The following is a 19,809-nucleotide window of genomic DNA, read 5'->3' on the forward strand; positions in this document are numbered from 1 at the left end:
GTTCTGCAGAAGGTTTGATTTTGTTCCTCAAATAGAAGTCTTTCAACAAGAGATTGGTATGTTTAGACTTAATGAGATCCTGCACTAAAGTACTGACAGTGAAAATGGAGGGAAGAAACCAAGTTAAAGCAAGACTTAGTAAGTTGACAATTAGATGACTGAAAAGGGATTAGGGAGAGGTTTTAAGGGAAGACTTGTCATGCACTAGTAGCCCGGGGATTCAAAGGTTTTGGATTTGAAATGCAGAGTTTTCATAAAGTATGCTAAAATTAGGTTTGACACCCAGGAAGGCCTACTGATCTCAATCTCCCAAGCAAGAGAGTTGAAACCGTAGCTAAAAGTTACTTTATATGTAAGTCTACAAAAAGGAGTATGTACTAGGCTGTGATATATGTTAAGTGAATAATTATATCTAAGTTTACATGTTTTCTCAAATATTGTTCTGCATTCACCTTTTGAAATAGCATAATTTAAGTTGATTTGTTTACTTTTAAATTGGGGTAATCATCCATCAACCAATGAATATCAAAGTCAACCAGTTGCATCAGAATTCATCTTGGGTTTTTAATTTAAAAATGCAGATCTTTGCTCTCCCTTCTTTCAGTCCAGTTATATCAGAATCTCTTAAGATGAGTCGTGGGAATATGCATTGTCAGTAGCATTGGGGAAATCATGCACTAAAGTTTAAGAACCACTGACAGTGATCACAGATGACGGGACCAGATGAGTTCCTCACCATAAGTCGATTCATGAAGGTCACAGTTACAAACAATGAAAAGGTTACTCCTATTTTTAAAATAAAGATGATTGCAATGTTAGATTACTCAATTGGATTGGAAAGAAAAGACCACATATACTCCTGCTTTAAGTCTGTCTTATTTAGCCAAGATCAGTTGCTAATGCTGCTTATATGCCTGTAGTCTTTCCCTTGTCCATAGTTTTTCATGGAGCGCACACTGTTGGTGACCCATTGAGCACATAGGGTTCTGCTGGAATGGAAACAGCTCTGTTCTTAGTACTACTCCCCTTGTATACTAAGACTTACAGTACCATTCTAGAAAAATGTGAGCCGATAATCTGGGCCACTTTTGTGAAGGGAATGTTGACAAATGTTCATAGTTCTCAAATCAAACTGGGCATCAGGATGGTTATATTGTCATCTGGAACCAGTGAGAAGATTGTGCCTTCTCCCCGGATGTTATGTCCGTCTTCAGTTCTCTGGTATTCTGGAAAGCATACCTGGCCAACATAATTATATGCATTGATGATATATCAAGAGAAAGAAGATTTCCCTGCGTGCTTCCATCTTAATTTAGTCATGTTATTGTCGACGAAGGGAAAGTTAACATGCTTACAGCACATTCAAAGTGTGGTTTCTAGATCGTAGCATATTAAACTACCGTTTCTAAAGAGTGTTAGAGTATAAATTTGCAAACCTCCTATTGCAGATTGCTTGATTTGGCATTTAAAGACTGGGATTGGTCATTTGATGATGTTGATGGTGATGATGATGATGACCATGTTTTTGATTTCTGAAGAAATAAATGGGGTAAATCACAAAATGAAAGATGAGCTATTGTAGTACTTCCTTGTAGCGCATGTGGTTTGTTTGTGGGTTTTCATTATTTTTGACTACGTTTGAAATTTTATTACATTGTTTTTAATAGTGTATATTTGAACAGTAGTTTTCAGGAAAGTTTCTAACTGAAATTTTCATGTTAAGTATAAAAGTGAAATGCTATGTTCAGATTCTTTATTGGCTATATATTTTTCAATACAGTTGAAATTTAATTTTTTATCTTAGGAATGAAACATGTAGAAATAGGAAAAGGAACTAATTATGGTACTTTCTGTTCATTCCAAATAAGCTATATTCAGAGAAGTAAAAGTTACAATGTTCTCAAGTTCCTACAACTGTATTAGTTTGTGAACATAGCATGGGATCCCTTCCTCCCTCCATCCTTCTTCTCCTTCCTTCCCTTCCTCCTCTTTCCTTTCTAACTTGCAAGAACTGAAACCATAAAAACTTTGTAAGTCTAATAAGTGCTGTGAAATAGTTGTTTCTGATCTGGTTTTCTTTGTGATGCTGTGAAATGTTTGCTTTTTGGAAATTGAATGTTAAGAATGCTAATGATATGCTGAAAGTCTTTGTGCTTTTAGGAAATGTAAAATAGTTTTGTTAATAGTGGCTGAAGGAGATTTGAATGAAAATTGAATCTCTTGAGTTAAACCTTTTACATGGAATGGATTTAAAGGAAGGTCTATCTTAACCTTGTAATAAGCACATCACAAAACATATACTTATGTCATGTAATATTGGGGATCTGTTTGTAACCAGGATATAGAGTATTTTTACCGACATTTATTACAACAACGTGTATGTTCCCATTTCACAGATTTTTAAAATGTGGCTAAGGGTCAAATAGTCAAGTAGAACCTGGTCCATAAGTCCACTGTCCTTTCAGCTACATGAGGCAGCCAGCAGTTCAACCCCAAGTCAAACTTATGTTCACATGACTTATTCAGTGACATTCTGTCTGACTGTATGTCTAACCCTGATAGCCAGTTAACTGTATTAAAATTTGGGTCATGTGTGTAGCCAATATGGGAAAATAGGAAAAAATATAATTGCATGTACCTAAAAATAAGTAACACAATAAATATGTTTATGCATGATTTAAATGTTAAAAGTATAGTGGTTGGAAGACTAGATAGTTTAATGATGTACATGGAATGCCTTTTCAAAGAACTTAGCAAATTATTTCAGTTTCTCAACTAACTTTATTTTTCCTGTCTTTCCAGCTAACTGCCTTCTGTGAATGCAGTCATTATTCAAGGTGATCATATTCTTCCAGTTAAAACAAGACTGAAATATGATGGCCCAAAATTTATTAAAAAGCTATATTTTCCTGAGACTGAATTATATATATATATATATGTATATCCCTTTATTCCTGCAATATAAATTATAAATCTTGGAGAGATTTTCTGGGCTCCAACAAGTTGAACCAACAACGATTGGTTCGTAGAGTAAGAGTATCATATGCAACTCTTCCAAACTTGTTCCATAAAGCTCTCTTGGCAGTCACTCACACTACATTGCACAAAAGGATTGAGAAGAGCTCAAGTCTAAAGAAATCATCTTTTCAGTTTCCACAGAGAGATTTCACCAGCACATTTACCAGAAGAATCTGGGAATGGATTCCACTACAGTGAAACAGACTGCATCTTTAAGAAGCGACCATTATACTGCGTGTGTGTGTGTGTAGACACACACACATAGACACACACACACACATACATATATAGTACTGTAATACTGCAGGAGGGTTTTTAAACGTCCCACTTTATATTTTTATACACATGAATCAGATATGATTACTTACTACATTTGCAGCTATGCACTTGTATAAGCCATATGTTGGGGTTTGTATCACTCATTTGTGTCTGTGATGGAGCAGCATGTTCACGTTTCAGCAGTTACTGTAACAAAGTTTGAACGTCATTACATCAGTTTCCTAATGCTTCATGATAGGCAAGTTGACCCATTTGGAATGCCTTAATTTAATTTCTTTCAAAGTCTCAACTCTTTTCTGTATTTAAAAAAAAAGAAGTGTTTACCAGCTCTTAGGATACAAATTTGCTTTGCAGGAGAAAAACAGTGCACTATTTTTACATGTAATAGTTATCATTGTCAGCCTATTTTGGTTGTATAACAATTTTTTTTTAAGTATTGGTGATAGAAACAATAATGGATAGTATTGGAACTAATATATCTTTTATGTATATCTATTATTCATCCAACCCCTGTTGACAGACCCTAGTATTAGTGTGTGACTATGAAATGCTTTCTTAGCTTTGAATTTGCTGACTATCCTAGATAGGTTTTTATTCCTGGTAAAGACATTTGTGAGTATTTTTACATTCACACAACATTCAAAAATTATCTCAAGTATAAAGAAAATTAAAATATACTGTACATATATTTTAAATATTTAAATGTGATCCCTTAAACACATAATTGTATATGGCAATATTTCAGTATTGGGCTCTGAAAACTGGTGACTGGGAAAAAGTGGCCTGAAAGGCACTTAACTTTTTATTTTTTAAGTGCTATTAAAGTTGGTTTATGCAGGGCCATTCTTTCTGTATTTCTCATCATCCCACAAAATTGTATGTTTTATACTGCTCTAGTATGCATCAACGATAAGCATTGAGTAAAAAAAGATGTAGTCTGACCAGTCTCTCTTTATATACATACACATAAACAGTTTGTGATATTGAAATACATTATCTAGTATTTCGATGAAGGAAGACATTTTAATGTTGATTCCCTCTGGGGTCAGTATGGAGATGTTTAAAGAGTTAGATCCCCAATTAGAGATACTGTTGTGGAAATCGGGTGGCTTTTGGCCTCCTGACATATTGAAACTGCATCCTGTTATGCTTCCACTAGGCAGTCTGCACTCCACGCTGTCTGTGCAAACCTAGGCGTGCTATTCCCCGCAGGTGTGTTCTGCAGTTCCGATGGAGGGGCACAGGTTTTTGGGGGTGTTTTTTTTTTTTTAAAGCAAGATTAAAAAATGAAAAATATATAAAATTTATATAGAATAAATATTTCCATTCTTTAGACTTGTTAAAAGGAGACTGAATTAATATTTTATATAAAGATTTTGTTACACTATGGGAGGTTCTATCATATTATTCTGAATTGGAGAGTATATATATATATATATATATTTTTAATAAACTTTATTAAGGTGAAATAATTTGAAGTTTACACGAGTAATTGAAATATTTGAGTAAAAATGGCAAAAGTTTAAATTTTGAATGTTGTATATATTAGAGAATATGGAGAATCATGGTGTGATGCAACTATACAAAAAAGATTAATGTGAAGTTTTTTGGGGGAAAAGATATTCTAAGGGGTGAAAAAAATCTCTCCCATGGAGATTCTTCACGTTATATGGTTTGTTTATAAGGTTGTTTGTCCAACTAATGGCAATGTGCTTAATAAAAGGTTCGGACCTTGGGTAAGAATTTGCTTTTTACCCTGTTGCTGGTTTCATGTACACCCATGAATGAGTGCATGCACCTGCCCAGATGTCCTCGTCCCGATTCTCATTAAATATGATATCGACTTGGTCTCACAACCTGATTTTGTGCCAGCTTCTCTTTTTTGTGTGGCTCCAAAGTTTCCAAGATAAATATAAGACCAAAAGTTACTTATTTCTTCACACCTGATTTCTCCTAGAGCCATAAATACCTCCTTTTGAGAGCTAAGAAGTAGTGAATACCGGGATTTTTCTTAGTTGGATTTTTTACTTTTACGGGGATAGCGAGACAGAAGTAGAAGGAAAACTGGTGCCGGTATTACTGTTGAAAATTAGTGTATAGTGAATTTTTGAAAATAATTTTTGTTTAAATGCTGTCTAGGAGCAAGAATTTTAAAAAAATCTATCTGAAAGTCTAAAATGCTCAGCTCTAAAGCATAAGTGCATCAATAAATCTAAAATAAAGGTGTTTTTAAAACTAACCTATGCTGGAGTTACAGGAGTCTAGCTCTGAAGGATCTCCTTTGCATGTTGATCTGTAGATCCTTAAGAAGTGCTCTGGGTTGCCAAACCACAATTTAAGAAGTTATGCTGCTATTGTTAATCTATTTTTATAGGATTCCGGTGTAAAATAGAGAAATTTAGACACTATATTACCTTGTTGAAACATGCTTAGAAAAATCTGAGGAGAGCAAGTCGCTTCTGAATTTCTCAGTCTGTGTTGTGTTGACACTGCTACTGACTCCTCCCCTGGAATGAGGCTTCAGCTTCCCTGTTGTGAAGACAGCACAGCTGCCTTGCAAAGCACTTTGAAGATAAGCACTGTATGTATGACAGCGCTGAATATTATGCTGGGGCGTCTCCTTGATTCCCTTCTCCATGATAATGAGTTGTGTTGGAATTGCAATAAGTTATGAACTGCATGATTTAGATAATCATAAATACCTGATCGGCTGTCCCCTTTGAACACAAATCATATCATATCCCCCTGGTTTTTCTTTTTTATTTTAATTTGTTGCATCTTTGTAGTAATGTAATTGTATTTTATGCCTGCTTTTTATATTAAAAAATAAATAAAAGAAATTAAGACAGAAGCATTTTCATACTTTTCCTGTGAAATACTGGAATGCTGCAACCTCCTGAAATTTATCCCCCAAATTTGCCTTCCCTAAAAGACAGGTTATAGAAAGTGGGTATAGCAAACAAGTCATAACTAAGGTTACAGACTTGTGAGAATCTTCCGCCCTGTCACTATGCCATGGAGAAATACAAAACAGAATTTCAACTAGGAGTCTGTCTCTGATATGATTTTGGTATTTTAAGGAGCATGCAAACCTACAGTATCTTTACATGTTGAGGATAGAGGCAGGGTGCCTGTTCTGTCAGACATAGTGTGCTGACAGGTGGTTTTCTAGAAAGCAGTACTTGGCAATCTGGATTCTTTACAAGGATACTTATTGGCTGTCTGGGGCAGGTTATTCACTCTGAGCCTCAGTGCTTTCATCTGTAAAATGAAGATTGTTTAGTTATAGGATTGTTGTGGGATTAAATGTGGTAATGTATATAGAATACCTGGAATAGCTCAAATATTTGTTCCCTCCCAAAGAAAAATAGAGAACTCTAAGATAGTGTATTCTTAAAGGAGTTGCTTTAATCAATGATAAAGTACTAATAAAAAAAGTATATTTAAATAAACTGTTGGACTAAAAATCACATATTTGTATCTATACTGATAGATTGTAACTGCATATGAGAAAAGATTTACTTGGATTTTTAAAAAATGACCACTGTGATTTTAAAAACAACAGAATAATTTATTATTTATGTTTAGATAGCTGCTGGTCCCAAGCAGTAGTTCTAAAAGGATTAACCAGTTTTTATTTTTAAAACTGCACTTTACATAACTTTAATCACACTAAAACAGACAGTTTTAAGACTCAGCAAGCAGAGTTCAAGATATTCAAGTTTATTTACATAGGAAATTAAAATATTATCTAATAAACATCCTTTACTTACTGCATATGCCAAAATAATGCCATTCAATTATAAGGGGGAAGAGAGTTTTTAAATGTTGGAGTTTATAAACTTTTATCTGAAGGTGCACTGTCTGGTAATCTTATGTTTAGAGCACGATATTATAATGAGACTAAAATCCATAAGAACTTGGCAGAACTCAGCAATACCCTTTACTACATATATTTTCAGTGCACAAAACAGTCAAGGTCAGCTGTATTTGAACCTAATTCTAATAATGGTAATTGTATAGATGTGGCCCTTATAAAAATGGCAGCATTGTGCTTGAATAAGAACATTCATTGGGATTACTCGTCATACAGATGCATCCAGTAGTACCTTTTGTTAGGAATTACTTAAAGGCACAGTATGGAGCTAAAGGACTACTTTGGTATATGAACTCAGGCCAGTTACATTTTTCTTGCTCTGATACACTTGTATAACCTAAGGAGGTATTGAATTGTGTTATGATACAATAAGGCCATTCTGTTACATCTGTGTTACAATTAAACAGTCCCAGAAAGTGAACCGAGTAATTTATTACAATTCTACCTGTGACTTGGAGCAAAATTCCCATGTTCATTTGTGCCGTGGACAGCATTTCTTAAAAGATTCTGAAAGCTGAAAAAAACTAGTTATCTCTAGTTAGCTTGTTGGAGAGAACTTAATGATGACTTGAAGGGTGAAAGTGATATCAAAGTGGGCTTGGACAAATTCCATCAATGACAGCCTTCTCAAAACTGCAATATCCGAGCCCTAACTTAACCTAATGAAGCGGGTAGAGGAAGGGAGAGGGAAATCATTTTTAAACAAGTTTAACTGGCTCTTTCAAGTCTAAAATACCTTTGGCTTCAAAGTTCTGAAATGTTTGGATAAATTTATAAAAGACCTTGATTTAACAACGAGCTTTTCTTTCCTTTGGTTCAGTGATTCGAAATCCATCTATCCATTATTATACATCCATCGTGTAGAGTATATCCATCATTCACCCTTGAAAATGGTCTTCCGGTAGCGAAGTACTGTCGCTGTTACCCAGATATTTAAAGCCAGCATGACCACAAAACGTATAAGAACTGAAATCAGTTAAAAGGAAAGAAAAAATATATATTAAAAAATACTGTTTTCACATTGTAAAACAATCACCTCCTGTTCTAAGTAGGCTAAATAAAGTTTCACACCCAAAACTGAAACTTACAACTATGGATCATGAGAACTTTTGAACAACTTTGGTTCCAAATATTTCTGGAAAAATGATCTTCCTACCATGACTACCATTGGCCACTTGGCCTGACTTTATCTTAAATGTTTAATTTGGAGGAATTTGGCTCTAGCTGATAAGGAATATTATAACTTTTTAAAATCTCTTTACTCATTTTTAAGTCGTGTGTAGTGAGTGGTGTCTCAGAACATTCCAAAGGTGGTATAATGTGTTCTGTTTAGGTAATTCTGAAAAACTGGCGCAAACGTCAAAGCCTATTTTATATTGAGGTAACCATAAAAAAAAGTAACGACTTGAGCAACACTCCTGGAAATAAGGTTTATGAGATTTAATGTATCTTCCTGGTTGTAAAACACTTGTAAGATATTAGCTAAACTGTTGCTGAAACGTTATCTCTAGATACACTGATCACGTTCTGGAACAGCTGTCACCTTAGACACAAATCACAATTAGAACATTCTCAATCTGTTAAACTTACTTTTCAATAAGTAGGTTTGTTTTGTTGTTTAATTATGCTTTGACTCTCCTTTCCTTTCCATGCAGAGAATTCAAGTTCTGTGGAGAAGACTCAAGCCATCTCCTTTCCGTTTCCCCACTTGAACCAAGTTTATGCTTTGACCAGAACACTTAATCCTCCCCTCAGAGCTGACAGAGTCAGCTACCAGCTCCAAACTGCCACCTCCGGGAAGGGACGTTCTGCAGCAATATTTCTCAAATCATAATTAGCTCATGGAAAGGGTCTCTGGGCCAAGGACAGATTTCGTGTTCATAGATGGGACCACCCCGTCTGTTTTAATCATTTTCCAAAAACTTTTTATATGATCGATTTGGGAGTTGAAAACAGCCTAAGGAATTACTGAATTCTTTTTGGGTTAACCCAAGTATTCTATTTTCTCCATCACAGTATCCCTTTTTAAAAAACAACAAGGACATAGAGTCAAATGATTATGTCACTTCCCAGCTTTAAAAAGCATTGCACTGTTGTGGGCAATTCTGCGAAGTTGCAGGCCATGCGGCCTCGGCACCTGCCCTCCCGTCATCAGACTCACGCCCCACGCGCTCACTCCAGGTCCCCTAGTACTCCCTGAGGCTAAGCCTTGCATCCTCTGCTCGTGACCTTCACACATGCTGTTCCTTGTAACCGTCTCCCCCACCTTCTCCAGATCTGTTTTGTTCAAACTCATCTTCCTGGCTCCCTCTAGTTAGGCCAGGTTCCCATTAGGTGGCTCATCCCGTCTTCTTTCAAAACACATTTCACAGAAGTTTTCAATAGTTAATTGTGTGCTTACTTCACTGTCCATTTCCACTGCTGGAGTGGAAGCCACACAAAGACAGGAATTGACCCTTGTGGATACTCTGGCATCTACAAAAGTAGGTGCTTAATCCCACAAATGGTGACAGATGAAGACCTGGGCCTCTTTATAGTCCAATGGAGTCCAGTGATGCGTTAAACCCCAGGACAATTTACAAATGAAGGAGGCACAAATGGCACAGAATTTAAAAAGGAAGTGGGCAGAAAAAGATTTTGCTTACTTGTAAGATCATTGGTAGTCATTACAGTTGTTACTATTCTTGCTGTAAAAGAAAATTTTCGACAATAAATATCAACTCAGACATTTTGGTATTTAGCTAACGTAAATACAGGAATATATGCTAACTATTCTTGAAAGATTTTGTTAGTTCGGAATACTAAATAGTACCATATTTCATAAAACGTATCAAACCCAGCCATGCTTCCTAGTCAAGTGGTTTTGAAGTTGGTCATAAGAGCAGAAGCCATTCCTGGAAGGGAATTCAGTGCTGTCCAGCGAAACCTGAGTCCCCCCTCCCACCCACCCCCACCCCGCCACTGTGTGCCAACCCCCATCCCTCCCCCCAACCCCAAAGCAACTTCTGAAAATCTTGTATACACATTGAGCTTCTGGTTAGGTTACCACTACCCAAAAACAATGTTTTTAAATCACTGAACTCTACCCCCCATTATTTTATAGAAAGGAAACTGAGGCCCAGAAAAGGGTATGATTTTCCTAAGGATCTAGTTAAAACTGTTGAATTCGTTTTTTCTGGTATGGCACTTCACTAAGTAAACACTTAGGAAATTGCAGCGACAGTTTAAACTGACACATGTGACTTGGGACTTAGAGAACACCACTACCTACAAGGCGTGCCTTTCCTAACCCAAAACCAACCCATACAAAGCTCTCCCTCTGCCTAATAAACTTTGCGCTTAGCATATTTTGACACAGATTTCTGGTCTTAGCTTCTAACTAAACTAAGCCCCTGAAAGGCAGAGACCAAATCTTATCAAATGTTTTGTTGCCAATTTTGATAACCCAAGGATTTACACACAGGCACCTTGTAAATGGTTGTTGATTACATCAGCAATTTAAATAGGAGAGGGGGGTTTTAAAGAGATGGAGTGATTCCATCCATTAGGAAGATGGGCCAACTAAGGATTCTCAAGCAAACTCTTAAGATTTTTAATAAATGCTACATGCTAGTTCCTGCTCCAAGGTGAACTGGGCAACAGTGACCAAAGGCAATTAGGGTCGGTGCTAAAAGGCATATTTCATTCATGTCTAAGTCAGTGCTGAAGCTGTTAGCCTCATCAACCAAAGGGAAGCTGGGTTTAAAACCGGTTCATTTTTCCACCATAAAATCAGTCTTCCATTTGTCATGTATTCAACAAATATTTAAGTACTTGTTAAGCAGAATGCCACAAAATAGACTGAAATGCAATACACAGTCTCCAGTTACAAGTTCCCAAGATCGCCTATAAAAAATGTAGTAAGCAACATTTAAAGATTAAAATACCAGAAGATAAAATTAGGGAGCTAAGAAGTAACATCTAATTAGCAATTCCAGAAGTTAGAATATATACATACTCCTACCAGCAACCCCAGATGGAAAAATGGGCCCTTAAGATAAAGAAACATGAACGAATACAATATATTTAAAAATAGTAAATCTAATTAATGTGACAGCTCTGAAATTTTAAAGTGTTTCCACCTAAATATAACATACATGTATTTTAGGTAATTCCTGCAAGAATCCAAATGAACGGTGGAAATTCTAAAGTTGAGACCAAACTATGGCTCTAGAAAAAGCCCACTGGTGCAAATAATATTCATTCTGAAAAGCCAATGTTTGATTTGCATCTCTTTAATCTGTTGTATCATAAAGATTCAAATTTTTAAAACAAGTTAGTGGATTCAATATAATCATCTTCACGATGCTTTTCAAAGAACAAGAGAGGACTGTTATTAATATTAGACCAGATTTGCGGTGAAAGGTGTGCCTTCACTTTTTCTGGCAGCTGGAGTATGTATGGCTCTTGCAGAAAAAGGAGTCGTCTGCATTCAGTCAGCCTTGTAAATATGGACACACTAGGAAGTGCTATCTGAAGAGCTATTTGGAAAGGATTAAAGCTGGGGGGGTGGGGCTCTGACACTTGGACACGGAGTTAACGCACTCTCCTGGGTAGGCACTGGATACCAGCAAACATCACCCCAGCATTAGAGCTTTGTTCTTACCCGCACAGGTGTAGGAAGCTAGGCTCCAGGTGAGAGCGCTCACGGCACCCGAGTCCCTCGTCTTCCACAGGTACTGGAGCTGAGCAAACTTACTGGCCGCACTGATGAAAGTACATAAATTCTGTGTGCAGATAAAACACAAAAGGTAGGTGTCCCTTAAGTAACAAAGCAGAAGAGCACCACGTACTTACTGAAAGTGCTTTTGATACCCAATTTTCAAGTCAAGCCACAACCAATTTGTACAAGGGCAAAACCCATGTTTAGTGAAAAAAATGCAACAGTGAGACGTGTGTTTATAAGCCACCAGCTCCACTGTTCAGTGAGTAACTAAACGGCCTGCAGGTAGTTTGAAGTTGACAGTAAGAAAGTCACTGCTTGGCCACAAAGACCTATCAATCTATCCCCATCTGCCAAAAAAAAAAAAAAAGAGAGAGAGATGTAGATTTTATTGTGTTTTAGAGCCTGGGGAAAACCATGCTGCTTTGAACTGACAGGCTTGTAAACTCAAAGCAGCAAGCTGAGGCACGTGGGCTCAGAGTTCCTGGCTCCTGTAACGAGTCCCCGCATGTGGTGATAACCCAGACCCTTGGTGCCCCTGCCAGGAAAGAGATCACCCCTTGGCCAGCCACACCGCACAGCAGGCCCCACATGAGCAGCGTCCAGCCCTGCCATCTCCCAGCCTCTCCCTCAGCTGAAACACCCACTTCAGCTGCCAGGTTGAGTAGAGACCCCAGGGAGGCCAGGGGGAAGGTGGGTGCCAGGCAGGCAGAAAGAGAGGAGCTGAGAAGTGTTCAGATTCTGGATCGATTCTGAAGGTAACGCTGACAAGATTTGCTGAGGAACTGGCTGTGGGATGTGAGAAAATGTCCAGAGTGGTTCCAGGCTCCAGGGTTTCTGGCTGTTAACTGAGATAAAGCGGCACAGGGGCAGGTTTGCTGGAAGACAGGGCAGGGCTGGCGGCCATGTGCCGCTGGAGATGCCTGTGGATGAATGTCGCCAGCAGTGTGCTGGAGCCTCTCACTGAAAAGTTGGGAGATGAGGAACTGGCAGAGACATGGGAGGACCAGGTGAAGGGACGCCAGGGGGCAAGGTGTCCCAGACAGACGCCGATTGAACAGTGATTCATGGAGGACTCTTACCTACAGTGTCAAATGCTACAGAGGTGCTAAGATGAGGAAAGAGAACGGCCACTGGCTTTAGCGAGAAAGAAGTGGCTGGGGTCCTTGACAGCGCAGCTCGCGTATCTTCTGTCGCCCCTGAACGAAGCGCCATGAGGGGCGCACTTGTCCTGTGTTCTGCTGGGTCCCCAGCAGCTGGAACAGTGCTGCCACATGGCTGTCACTCAGTGAGTGCTTGCTGAATGACTAAATCCTTAACAACAAAGCAACTTGGCAAATGTAATGACAGAGGTGAACACAGGATAACATGGGAGGGGAGAAGGGGTCACCTGGACAAGGAAGAATGACGGAGAAGGGAGGCGGGCAAGTTCCTGTGGTCAGGCCTGCGGTCGGCTCCAAGACGGATCACACTGGGATCTGGGCACAGCTGGCTCGGGTGACTGACCCCGAGCCGGAGACGTGCGAGGAGGCGGCTCTGGTGCCATCTGGGCAACCTGAGCAGACTGAGGAGGGATGGAAAGGACGACCAGACAGGAACAGGGTCAGCACGGGCGGCAGAAGGAGTCAGGGCGAGTGGAGGGTGGGCAGGGCAGGAAGTGAGCACACGCTCCATCCACGCATGTCAGGGCACAGGGCCACGTTATGGCAGACTAGTGCTAACTTTGCCTGCTAGATACTCCACCAGATTCGTCCTCCTGGTAAAAGCCATCGTTGGAATCACGAGGGTGTTCCTTTGGGGGCATAACCAAGGCCGGACACTCAGCTGCAGAGGGCTAGGTTTTCCTGAGACCCACCATGGATCAGGACTGGGAAGGACAGGGTGCTTAGACCGTTGGGGAGATCACTTTTAAGCGCTGTAATCCCACCCTTCTGTGAATAAACTATGAGTGTGTGAATTACCAACTTAACCATGAAAGCGGTTTAGGGCTTCTGTGGAAAGGATTTCTCGGTCTGCACTGGTACTTGCTTTTGAAAGCAACAGGACCATAAACCTTCCGTAACTTGGGTTTTTCACAAATTCAAGTAGCACCGTTCCCTGTGGGGTCCTTGGGGTTTCTGCCCTGGGTGAGCTCTGAAGCTTTCTCCTCACTGTGGCCTTAGGGCCCTCCAGCCAGCACCTTGTCCCCAAGGTCCCAGTGCCGGCCATGGGATAGGCACCAGAAAACACCTGGGGACAGCAATAGTCTGTGCTGGGTGAGGGGAGAAGAAAACTCCATTCTATGAACTATTAGAACATCAGTGTGTGGTTCAAACAGAGCATTCACTGAGAAGGGCACCGAAGAAACAAAACCACTTCCGCCTTTGACCTCTGGACCTGGTTCCTGTAGAGCCTATGTCCCCGTCATCCCGGAATGACGTCCGTGGGCGTCAAAGCTCCTGCTGCTGCCATCCTGGTCACCCCAAACAGCCAGAGCCGCACAGACTCGACCAGCAGGAGCAGCTACTGAGATCCTAGAGATGTTTTTGTAGGGTGGCCAGATGTACCCAATAAAAATATAGGGCACCCAGTTACATCTGAATTTCAGATCCACAACAAATCATTTTTACAACAAGTATGTCCTGTGCAATATTTGGAACTCTACTAAATACTTACACTAAATACTTAGTGTAATACTTATACTAAAATATTATTCATTTTTAATATGGTAACCCTACTTATTTGCTCTCCGAATGTCACACGGTTGAAACGTAACAGAATCAAGACCACTTTCCAAGAAAGGGTCACCAACAAGATTTTGGGGAAGAAGGGAGTGAAATTCCCAAGTTGGATGTGGCAGACAGTGACTTGTGACCACCAATTAGTCCTCCTCCGTTTCTCATTGGGTGGAAACGTTCACTTCTGTCACCTTGGAGAGAAGATCTAGGGTCAAATGCTTCCTGACCCACTATCAGAATCCTATTCTCACAGCATGGGAATTATGGGCTCTTAACCAAGGAAGGAAAAAAAGTACAGGGCTTATGTTTCCCAACATGGACAAAAATGTTTGGGAGAGCAAACCTAGAAAAATAACGAGTAGGTAACCAATATGTAATCATTAACCAGCCAGGAAGCTCTTTAATTTATACGCAGTTCTTCATTCTACTACCGTTATCTACCTCCCGGATCCGGTTCTCTACAGCCCCCAAAAAAGGAAGTGAAAAAAACTGCCATACATTTAAGTGAGAATAATGACTTAATATTTGGAGAGCACTGTATTTTCTTCCCACTGTCTTTTGGTACAGCTGAAAACTGAGCAGGTTAAACACCTGATCTATCAAGTTCTTTGCAGGGCAGCGGCATGGAGAGAAGAATGACAGACTATCTCACACACTCTTTTCACACTTACCATGGCCAGGTCTATGACCCACTTCTGCAGGGTGAGGAGGAACCACGACGTCACGAATCTTACCAAGTGCTAAGGAAGTGGCCTGATTGGCAGGGCCAACCCCTCCGTCCCCCTTTCTCCCCTTTCCCTTCAACCCCCCCCCCCACCCCAGTGCCCATGGAAACAAACCCAGACCACAGAGGTTACGCAGATGAGCCAAGTGGGGAATTGGGAGCGGCTCTGCTAGAACTTGTCAGATTTGGAAAAGACAAAAACAGTTTCAAGTGAACACTTGCTAGGAGTCCAAAAGAACAGAAGCAGATTATGCAAGAAAATTACAATTGAACCCTGTGTTCACAAACTGTTCCTAGGGTTGGGAACATTCCAAATGATTTTAATTTCTGGCTTAATTCCCGACCATGCAGACATCTCCAATGTAATGTCGAAAGATAAGCTCTTGATGAGAGAGGTCCAACATTATAAAGTAGTCATACCCTGTAAAATTGGTGTCACACTCAACTCTACTGATTACCCCCTTCCCACTAACTCCTGTGTAAAAAGGATCTAGTGCGGAGAGCAATGCTAGGAGACAGGAGGAGTGATATTTGATTTTTATCAAGCTCAATGATGTTGCAGGAATCGAGAGCCCAGCTAGAGAAGCTGAAGCAAACACAGGAGAGGAAGCGGCCAGGCAGTGAGGGGATAGCCAGGAGCCTCTGCTGTGACCTTCAACAACTCTCTTTCCATCTCCTGATCTTGGTTTGCTTATCTGCAACATGGATTTAACATTCCCTGTCCTGTCTACCTTCTCAATGCCTTGTGGCTCATCGTAGGGACCCAACAGGTTGCTGTGATTCTAATTAATAATATTATTGAAATGAAAGGACTGAAACAGACAATGCCCTGTGCTAAAAGCCAGGAGATTAACTCTTAGCAACCTAGTCAGCACCCATGCTTCTCACTGCTCTGCGCCCACACCCTCCAGGCGATCAGACCTGCCAGCACCCTCCCTCTTTCCTCTGCCCTGAAGATCAGGGCACAGATGTGACAGGCTTCACTGACTGCCAATCAAAGGTTTGCCTGGCCTTCTAAGGAGTGTGAAGTTCAACTAGAGATAAAGTAGTTTTTCCGAAGAGCTGAAAGGAAAGCCAGGCCGTGGGGACATGTCTGTGTGGTGCCCAGGCCCCCACTGAGACTCTCCTAAAGCCTCACGAGCTCACACCCTTCCACACACAGGCAGTAAGGGAGCAGGCTGACCAAGTGTTAGCGACAGTGTGTTAAATGCCAGACATTCTCATGACTATGACTTAACTACTCTCGGGACATTTCCAGGCCCTTTCCCTAGAGAATAAAGCTGGGCAATGTCGCTCTTGGCAGGGGTGCTTCCGTCGCTCAGCACGCCCAGCAGTAAGGTCTTAACGTGGCCTGTCTGGCCCCTGTGGGGCACCTTGGTCTGGGTGGGGAGACCACCAAGCAGGAAGGCACAAGGGCAGCTGTGGGCTGTAGAGATATATTCGCTCAATGAAGGCTTGCATTTGGGATTCTTTTTAGTTTAACTGGGAAAGGGCCCTGCTGAATAATATGTACTATTAGCAAAAGCAGCACCCCGGTCCCATCCCCGACTCCAATGGCGAAAGGATACAGGGCGATGTACGGCACTGCCCGATACACGTTCCCACTGAAATGGAACACACACAGCAGGAGGATGACATCTGCAGGGAAAGGCTTGGAGTGAGAGGGAGGAGGGACCCCAGGGCCGCCCTGGGCACGAAGAGCTCGGTTACCTTGTGCGATGAGAATGGGGTACTCCAGGTAGGTCAGCAGTGGGTACTCATAGTAACACTGGTACCGGAGAAACACCAGGAACCTGGAAGGAGAGAGAGCACACCTGAACTGGGCCTGACCCGACACCCAACAAGGGAGGTCGGCCTCACCCAAGAGTACAGGCTTGTCTGCGAAACCTCAGAACTGGTGGCTGGAGCCTGCAGAAGTCAAGGAGGGAGGCTGAGAACAAAAAGGATGGAATGTAAGTTTAATCATCTCCACCATTCGGGGAGCATCAGTACTGGCTGGGCTCTGGAGATAATACACACGATCTCTGTCAAGTCCCTTAGGATGGTCACTTACAAACGATTTTTGCAGAGGGCAATCCGCTGGATTAGAAGACACCAGGGCTTCCAGGCCCAGGCCTGCCTGTCCCCAAAACGAAACCTGCCCTGGACACCTGTTCCAGGAAGAGCATAGCAGCTGCCTGGCAGGGAGCACCTCCCTTGGTCTGTCCCCACCGGCTTCGTCTCTCCCCCACCCCAGCCCCCCTCCCAGCTCCGGAGGTCCCCTCAGTGCCTAGTCCTTGCACGGGCATCACTCTTCGTGACCCCAGTCTGCACTTGCACGCTAAGCCCTGCAGAACCCTTAGACAGGCCGCCTCCCTCCCAACTTCCAGGCTCTCTGGTCCAGGGAAGCCACATTCCACCACCAGAGGGCTGGTTTTTGCTAAGGTAAACTGTTCAAGTTTTAGGTGACACAGCAGGATGAAGGCCAAGACCTGGCCTTGTACCTCCGGGAGGAGTGGTAGGGTGTGGTGGGCAGACTCCGGACTCTACAGACATGTCAGTCTTCCCTTCATCGTTGTCTTCTCTGCCCCTCAACCCCTCGCGGCCAAAACTGAGGCCATTTCTGACCAGCCACTTCCAGCCGGTATCCCCCATCCTCTGGGGCCCCTCTCTACTCTCCAATCCTCGCCATCCAGCCTGGGGGCCCCAATGTTGCAGTCATTCACAAACTCGTGAGGGGTCACACACCCTCTTGTTGGTGAAGCCTTTCCGCACCAAACTTCTCACTGCGTGGGCGCCTGGGACAGGTCCCCCAAAGGCCGAGCTCCTCATTCCCACCTCACCCCCAGGTCTCCTCTGACTCCTTCCCTCTCCTGTGGCTTCTTTCTTGCCCCAGATCCCGGGGTCAACCAACTGGGCCCCTCCACGGAGCGCTTCTGCTGAGGGCCGGCCCTCAGAGCCCCCCAGGAGATAAGTGGGGGGCCTGGGCTGGGGGAGAGCGAAGCGGAGAGGACAAGGGGCTAGACAGCTGGATTGCATGTGCCAGATTTTCCCACTAATTCGAGTCTTCCCAGCCAAGTTTCACAACTGCGATTGTGTTTAGGTCTAAATATTCAGTGAGGGCACCCACTCGGGATTTCTGATGGATGAGCATGCTCTAGGAGCGACCTGGGTTCCTCTCTGCCCGAGTCCCACCCACCCTTCAATCACCGAATCCAGTCGCCCTCCTCCGCAGCTTCCAAAAAGCATTCCATTCTCTGAATCCTCCCACCCCACCCCCAAACGTGGAGCTTTTAAAAGCCACAAGGTCCTAAAAAACGTTCAACCCCTCATTTTACAGGTGAGGAAACCGAGTTCTGAGACAGGAAGTGATGGTAGGGCGTGGATTCAGGGGTGATGTACAGTCCAGCGCCACTTCAGGAGGGGGATACTGAGAAATGCATCCTTAGGCTATTCCGTCCTCCTGCGAATACAGTCGAGTGTATTTCCCTAAACCTAGCTGGTACAGCCTACACCTGTAATTGTATGTGCTGTACTTTTATACGACTGATGGGTTTGTTTACACCAGCATCACCACAAACCCGTAGGGCGTGCTATGACAGTAAGCGGCTAAGAGGTCACTAGGTGACAGAAATTTCTCAGCTCCATTTGAATCTAGGGGACCACATTGTGATATATGCGTCCATTGTTGATCTAAACGTTCTTGTGCGGCAGGTGACTGTCTATGAGAGTCTCCGGTTGCCAGCGGCCCTGCTCAAAGACCGACCGATGGTTGGTTTTGTCACTAAGGGAGGGGGACGGATTTAGCTGGGTGTCAGTTATCTCATCTGTAAAATGGGCCTGTACCGTCAATTCGTTACCACCATTTGCTGATGGGCAACAAATAAAGGGGAAGCCAGTGGCCCGGGGAAGCGCCCTTCCTAGTCACTCTCCGCCCGGCTCCCCACGCCCCTACGTATTTACGCGGGGGGCTCCCTGGGCTTCCGCAGGGCAGAGGCGAGGGAGGAAGGGCAGCGCCCGCCGCCACCCGGGTCCTTACCCCGCCAGCTCCAGCAGTAAACTCGGGAGGCTGAGGCCCCGCGCGCTGCGCGCCGCCAGCAGGGCGGAAATCTGCGGCAGCTTCAGCGCCGCGCACACACCCAGGGTGCTCCAGTTGCAAAACCCCAGCAGCTCCGAGGTCATGGCGCCGGCGGCTGGGGGCTCGAGCCTCGGGGGGCTGCTTAGCACTCGGCTGCGGGGCTCGTAGAGTCCTTCCGCCTTTCCGGGCCCCGAGTTCGCGCCTGGCCCCTCCCGAGCCGCGGGACACCGAGCCCCGCTCGCCCAGCCGCGGTCCTCTCAGCCGGGACCCGCAGCTCCGCCCAGATCCCCGGCCCGGGCCTCGCCCAGCGTCCGCTCCGCCCACCCCGGCTCCGTCCCGCCCCGGCTCGCCCCGCCCGTCCCCGGGCCCCGCGCGGCCCGCGGCCGCAGTGTCTCGGTCCGCTCTCACCCCGCTTCCCGGGGCTGCCGCGGCTTA

At 43.1% G+C, this 19,809-nt stretch overlaps 2 protein-coding genes across 3 annotated transcripts in view; one reads left to right on the forward strand and one right to left on the reverse strand.

Annotated features, from left to right (window-relative positions):
- Positions 1-6,148, forward strand: part of ROCK2 (Rho associated coiled-coil containing protein kinase 2) — a 108,141-nt gene extending 101,993 nt beyond the window's left edge. The window contains exons 33-34 of the mRNA XM_019750089.3: positions 1,449-1,549; positions 2,803-6,148. Coding sequence (XP_019605648.1) covers positions 1,449-1,536 — 88 coding nt within the window. The 3' untranslated portion in view covers positions 1,537-1,549; positions 2,803-6,148. The remainder of the gene's footprint in view (positions 1-1,448; positions 1,550-2,802) is intronic.
- An 851-nt stretch (positions 6,149-6,999) lies between these two features.
- SLC66A3 (solute carrier family 66 member 3) lies at positions 7,000-19,678 on the reverse strand. 2 transcript variants are annotated; one of them, XM_019750368.3, is made up of 7 exons: positions 19,336-19,671; positions 17,028-17,110; positions 16,886-16,955; positions 15,265-15,322; positions 11,820-11,940; positions 9,820-9,861; positions 7,000-8,140 (listed from the first exon to the last, which is right to left on the reverse strand). In XM_019750368.3, exons 1-7 carry the CDS (start codon positions 19,476-19,478, stop codon positions 8,049-8,051), a joined length of 609 nt encoding a protein of 202 aa, XP_019605927.1. In that variant the 5' UTR covers positions 19,479-19,671; the 3' UTR covers positions 7,000-8,048. The 2 variants fall into 2 exon arrangements, with proteins under 2 accessions (XP_019605927.1, XP_019605843.3); XM_019750284.3 differs by lacking the exons at positions 7,000-8,140; positions 9,820-9,861 and adding an exon at positions 10,172-11,694 and having other exon boundaries at positions 19,336-19,678.
- Between the last annotated feature and the right edge of the window lie 131 nt (positions 19,679-19,809).

This window comes from Rhinolophus sinicus, chromosome 2, assembly GCF_057876585.1.
Source record: "Rhinolophus sinicus isolate RSI-liver-muscle chromosome 2, RSI-T2T, whole genome shotgun sequence".
In the NCBI taxonomy this organism is placed as follows: Eukaryota; Metazoa; Chordata; class Mammalia; order Chiroptera; family Rhinolophidae; genus Rhinolophus; species Rhinolophus sinicus.

Bases quoted from the DNA above. Each gene is read 5' to 3' on its own strand.
- SLC66A3 (XM_019750284.3), bottom strand. From the start codon at position 19,478: ATGACCTCGGAGCTGCTGGGGTTTTGCAACTGGAGCACCCTGGGTGTG. The intron at 11,941-15,264 runs GTAAGTGTGAAA...ATCTGCACACAG, and splicing joins GGGTCATAGACCTGGCCATG to AATTTATGTACTTTCATCAG. The intron at 11,695-11,819 runs GTAAGAACAAAG...CTTTCCAAATAG, and splicing joins AGCTTCCTACACCTGTGCGG to CTCTTCAGATAGCACTTCCT.